The sequence below is a fragment of the Echeneis naucrates genome, chromosome 3 (genome assembly GCF_900963305.1).
Source record: "Echeneis naucrates chromosome 3, fEcheNa1.1, whole genome shotgun sequence".
Classification (NCBI taxonomy): domain Eukaryota; kingdom Metazoa; phylum Chordata; class Actinopteri; order Carangiformes; family Echeneidae; genus Echeneis; species Echeneis naucrates.
In genome coordinates this window covers 3,202,471-3,208,470 of record NC_042513.1, presented here as the reverse complement: position 1 = coordinate 3,208,470, position 6,000 = coordinate 3,202,471, and the positions used below count along the sequence as shown (strand labels likewise).

Below are 6,000 nucleotides of genomic sequence, written 5' to 3'. Positions count from 1 at the left end.
GACACACACACATACACACATTGGGCCTATGTGTCTACAACATACAGAAGCAGCCTGTTAGACTGGTTACACCCAGAGAGTTGCTGCACTGCCCAACATCAATTTTGGGCAAACCTCAGTCTGGCCGGAGACTGATTGTGAAAATTGGATCCTAGTGTCACCCATGCACTTCAAAAAGGATTTCCTATAGAAACTTTTGTCTAAAGAGAGAGAGAGAGAGAGAGAGAGAGGAAAAAATGTAATTCGCAGATAATTTAAAGTCATTGTCATTTCAACACTATTTTGTAGTTAAATATAACTGCTGCCAATTAACTTGACTCAGACTCACTTCAGACTTTCATTGGACATTTGACAGAAATGACATAAAAGTTAAAGTTAACAATGTACTTCTGTGTTGAAGCAGCACTTTGGTCTTGCACATTTTAACTTTAAATCATGCCTAGCTGCACTGCTACTACTGTGTGTGTGTGTGTGTGTGTGTGTGTGTGTGTGTGTGTGTGTGTGTGTGTTTAAGCCGCGCATGCTCAGTCCTTTCCCCTCCCTGTGGCTCATGAATATTTAATACGATCCCACCTCCCGCCTCCTATGATTGGACCCTGCGGTTCAATTTCCTGTGTGATGTCTGAGTGGCGATTTTTTGAGGACTCTGCTCGACCATCTCTGTGAAGCACCGAACAGCTCCGCTCCGTCTCTGCCCGGTTCAACACTCACATCTGACCGCGGAATGGACGGGGGACAGCGCTGAGAAACTCCCATCCATCCTGTCAGGACGTTATTGGGAATATCTCCTGTAAATGTAGCATTTTGTCCTCTGGACCTAGGCTAAACAACGTAGACGGCTGGAATTTCACTGGGATTCGCGCAAAGACTGGACTGAGAAAACTGCGCGTTGTTTTGAAGTGAGAGGATGGTGAGTGATATTTACACTGGCTGGGATATTATGACACCATTTGTTTCCGACACTCAAGGTAATCCACTTGTTTGACAGGGGACACTTTTAGTCAATACATGGTTAATAAAATGGTGAAATCAGACTGAGTTTCCTTAACTGGCAGGTCATTGCCTTGTTATCGAAAGAGCCTCGTCTTGTCTTGTCAGTCGCACACTTGTTATAGATGTAGTGGGGTTTTTGTTTTGTTTTTTCAGAGAAAGCAGTGACACCCAAAGAGATGCCACTTGACAACATTAGTCAAGTGCAACCTTTCCTTTCCTTTCCTTTTAAAACCGGTTTGTCTGGGAAGAAGGGGAAGTGAGGCAGTGTGTGTCAGGTGGAGTTTGTGCAGCTTTGTGTGTGTGCGTGCGTGCGTGTGCGCGCGCATTGCATGGAGACAGGTTTATCCTGGTTACTGACTGTCATTCCTGACACGCCTAGAGTCAAATTGTGGAGGACATTGTGTGGCCTTATTGTTGTGTTTTGACAACAATTTCTCAAGTCACCCTCCTGGGAGAAGTACTTCTGCTTGTTGAATATAATAATAAAGCTCAAAGCAGCCTTCAGTACATTGAATCAAGAAAGTAATTTTTCTCCAAAACACTGGACAAGTGTTTGTTTTAGGTTTAAGTTTACCCCCAGGAATGTTGTGAAGAGTTCAAAACTTCAGGTTATTCTGTTTTGAAAAATTTCAAGTCTCTGCACAGTTCCGTGCATTACTTCATCCTCAAACCTGTTCCCATGTACACACTAGTCTATTTAAAACAGGTAGGACTGAACCTTGCAGGCGTTTTGCCATCTCATGTGTTTATGAAACCTGTAGGTCTGGTTAATGAAAGGAATCCTAAACAACAACAATGATCAGCTTTACAGGGCTTTTCACTTTTGCCATGACAAAAATATAAACAACAACAAGATGAATATGTTTGTTGGAGTTCTGCATTTGTGGAGTGATTACCTATTTCACACTCTGTTAAAGTTTTTATTTTTTTTTTTTTATTTTTACTGCAGTATTTATATGAGTTTGCCTGTGAGCAAATTGGCAGGAGTAGTTTTTTCCCAGTGAGGTAACTTAGCTGACAGAAGAAAATACTGTTTGAAAAAAAACAGTAAGTTTTGTCTGTAGAGTTTTTTTTGTTTTTTTTCAGGATGGTACAAGCTCATAGAGAGTAGAGCAGAGAGAAAACAGTCTGTCATCCTCACTGTCTGGAATAGCAGACACCAGCATCACACACTGGTTCCTTCTCTGCCAGATGCTGAATAGCAAGTCCATATCACAGCAGATGGTTTGCATTAGTTTCTCTTACAGGGAGGTGCGTACTGAGCAACCCCCCTCTCCCTTCATTTCAAAGCTGGTGCTCCATTTTCAAACCCATCACTGCTGTAGAGATTTGCTCAGGAATTCAAGCACTCTCTGAAAACAGGACGAGCACCCACTCTGAGGACCTGGGGAACTCGTTAGGCTTGTCGCTGTGGTTCAGTACACTCACACACTCCTGTTGATCACTGCCATACGTCTTTCTCACAGTGCTGCAAATATAGTTTCAATGCTTTACTGTCTGTGATGATTGACTTCATGAACGTTGAGATATTATACTGTTGCGCTTGTAAATCATACTGGATAAACTGCACATTGAAAGTTCAAGTTGTCAGCTACTATCAAGTTTTTCCTCTTTTATCAGTCGGAATTTCAGTCCAATCAGTTTTTTCGCAAACTGAGTGGAAATGCAACATTTCCCTAACATTTTAAATAATGTAATTATTTCAGGGACATAAGACATTTTATATTTTATAATCATTTTTAATTTACTTTCACCAGAATGAGTTGAACAACCTAAAACTCCCCCCCCCCCCCCCCCCCCCCCACACACGATGGCTAAACAGTAGGTCCATATCAACCAAAGCTTTCATGGGTGTAGTCACTTATGATAAAAGAAAGATTTTATTTATATTATATTTAAATCTAAATCAGTTTTTTCTTCCTGAGTCAGTTGATAAACTTTGCTTTCAAAGTGACTACCAGCCAGTTTAGTGGAGTTTCACTGTAACCTTTTAATGTAGCCTTCTCTGCTGCAGCACTGGTTTTGTTGAGAGTTGAAACCCTTACTGCAGCTGATCAGCAAAGTTCATACATGATGCAAACAAGCATGACAGTGCTATACAGAGATGAATTAAACTTAATGGTCAATAATTACACAGCTGTAATATATTATGCTGGAAATGTAATCGCAGCTAAAGCCAAATTGTGATGATTGTGAGTTTGTGTTTGCTCACTGTTGAGCAGATAACGGCTGTCATCATACCAGCACAGGAGAGTTGATTCATTTTTCCATCGTCATTGCTGAACATTGTTGTCTCTAATAAGTTAAGAAGTCCAGCTGTCAATTAGAAAATTGTTTTAATCATTCTTTATAAAGGCAATGTAATAGAAAAATGTTGCTTATGATGACGGTTTCCTGTAATTTCCTTTCATGCTTGTTTGGTTTATTTTCCTTGTTCCTAGATGAAAACACAAGTAGTGTCCTCTTATAACTGCTTATTTGCATGTATGCCTTTCCTCATTATGGACAGGGAACAAAGTTCTGACTTATGTAGCTGTGCTGCACTTTTCTGCTCAATAGCATCCCATAATAGTTTGGGTTCTGACTAAGGGGCTACATCTCACTTTGCCCAGTAGAATTCTCACTTGTGCTTGTGTTGTCAGTGACAAGATTCTTGGTCTGTCGATCGCCTCTACATGAGCACACAAAATTAAAATGTTGGATATCATGAATATCTCATTATGTGTTTTTTTTAAATTATTATTTTTGGTCGTGCTTACAGGCAGCTAAATTCTCATGCTAAGTGATTTTTATTTTGTAGTTGTTTGCTCTGCTAAATTGAACATTAGCACAATGAGGCAAAATTGGACGTCACCTTTAATCTTGTTTTTTTTTTTTTTTGTTTTTTGTTTTTTTTTCCCCATCAAAAAGCAGCTAATTAATAGACAATTTAGACAAAGCAAACCAAGAAGGATGATGTTAAACCCTCAGAGACAATGATCAATTACGAACAAGAGCCGAGTTCATTTTTTTTTTTTTTAAGTTTCTCAGCTATTGCTTTGATGAATAAAACTAACCAGCTGGAAACAGCCGAAATTAGCTGGTTTCAATTATTTGTCTCCTCTGGCACATGTCCCCATGGCGGGGCTGAGTCAGTGCATTTCTCACTGTGGAATCATTCAGACTGACTGGAACATCTAAATAGTATCCTCTTGAACTTGACCCTATTTTCACTCATGTACACTAGTTTTAGGATGTATTCTACACACTCACCAGGCCAACTGAGTGTACTGTAAGATTAAGTAGTAGCGGAGTAGGAGTAAGGAGTATTAGCATCAATAAAGATTAGATTCCAAACTATTTTCTAGAATTTCATCATTTTCAATTACTGTTATAGTTAAAATGGCAGAGCGCACGTGATACTTTTCCTTCAAATATAACTTCTCTTGTTTTCATTTCATTGCTTTACTTGTTTTGTTCTTAATAATGCCATTCATAGGCCAGAATTGGATATAATCATTGTTTGGCTTGGCAGCTTCTGTTCCTGACATTATTGGTCAAACCGGTGGGCCATAATAAAATAAGTAAAACTGAAATAAAATTTTAAACTTTTTTGTTTTGTTGTTAACCATGTAACTGTACATTCGATTTTTGGATACACAGGATGAGCATGTGTGTATGTTTAATGAACATTTTAATATTGTTTTAGAGGAATCACTATGCGCTTTCAGCCAGCGCAGACTAGGAGCACCTCAGGGATTTGTGTGGTTTGTCATTTTAGAAAAATGCTGAATCATTCATTTAGCTGCATTATTACTGTGTTTGTTTTGGTGATGAAGAAAAAGTCAATATCATTAAACTCCCATTCATCATATGTCTGTTCCACACCCTTTCACCTAATGAACCTGCAATAGAAAACACTAATTCATTTCTAGTGTGATGCCTTCTCATATAATTTTGAAACAAACTCTGAACTCTGAAAAACAAGCGTTATGTATGCCATCACATATTTTCAGTGGAAATACCTTTTTTGCTCTAAGGTTAAATCGGAAGACTGACCCTGTCTGACCTTTGGTGACCTTTCACACAACAATGTGAAGCACCTTTTGACCAACCTGTTAGCCTGTCAGTCTGTAACAGCAGTGTACCCAAGAACCCCTGAGTTCTTGCTCACAGTGAAAGAATTCCAATAATTCCCTGTGTTTTTCAGAGCTTTACCTCTGTGTTCTGACTGAGCCCTGGAGGTTTATTTGTTTTGATAGCATTGTTAGATTTCACAAAAAACAGGTACCATTCTTCTTCTCTGAGTACAACTGCTCTTTCTCTTTTTGAAAGGTATCCAAGAGAACATCCGGCTGCTGAGTCAATTACTTTTAGAGATGCAGCTGTTTGATGATGTGAGCCGCTTGCTTCTCACTTCAGATACAAGATCTTTTTTTTCTGTAGCAATTGAAGGATGAGTTGAAATAATTCATGAGTTTCAGGGGACACAGACGACCTGCCAGATTTTGTGGGATTTTAGTAAACTAGGCACTGCTTTGTTGTTGCACACAGTTTACTTTGTGCTGCTTCTCCATCTTCTGGCATACAATAAAATGGGGCAATTTGTGTTTCAACATACATTTGAGTGCTATTCGAAAAGTTGCTGGTTTGGATTACTTAGGCTGCTAATAAAGGAAATATAGTAGTCTGTGACATGTTTCCTGTCTAGTATTTCATCTGAATTCAGCATATTTTATTAGCTAACTTACCTCTACTGTCATCTTCTTAAGAATCTCAGTCATGGTGAGATGATTCAGTTACGTTTTGTTATTTTCATAATGAGAAGTGATCTTACCATGGAGCTGAACTTTCATCCAGTATCTGTTTACACTTGATCATTATGTCCTCTTTCTCCGAGAGGGAGGTGCTCTGCAGTTCCCTGCAGGCACAGCATTATAACCTCATCCCAACCATTTAGGTTTCATGTTACCAAATTGATCTGCAAGAATCTTTGTGATGGGGGTTTCTTTTTTTTTTTTCTCTTTT

At 39.0% G+C, this 6,000-nt stretch overlaps 1 protein-coding gene across 2 annotated transcripts in view; it reads left to right on the top strand.

Annotated features, from left to right (window-relative positions):
- Nucleotides 1-650: 650 nt before the first annotated feature.
- Nucleotides 651-6,000, top strand: part of myo1ea (myosin IEa) — a 41,580-nt gene continuing 36,230 nt past the window's right edge. For both annotated transcript variants that reach the window (XM_029497894.1, XM_029497893.1), the window contains exon 1: nt 651-910. In XM_029497894.1, the coding sequence (XP_029353754.1) occupies nt 908-910 (3 nt within the window). In that variant the 5' untranslated portion in view covers nt 651-907. The remainder of the gene's footprint in view (nt 911-6,000) is intronic.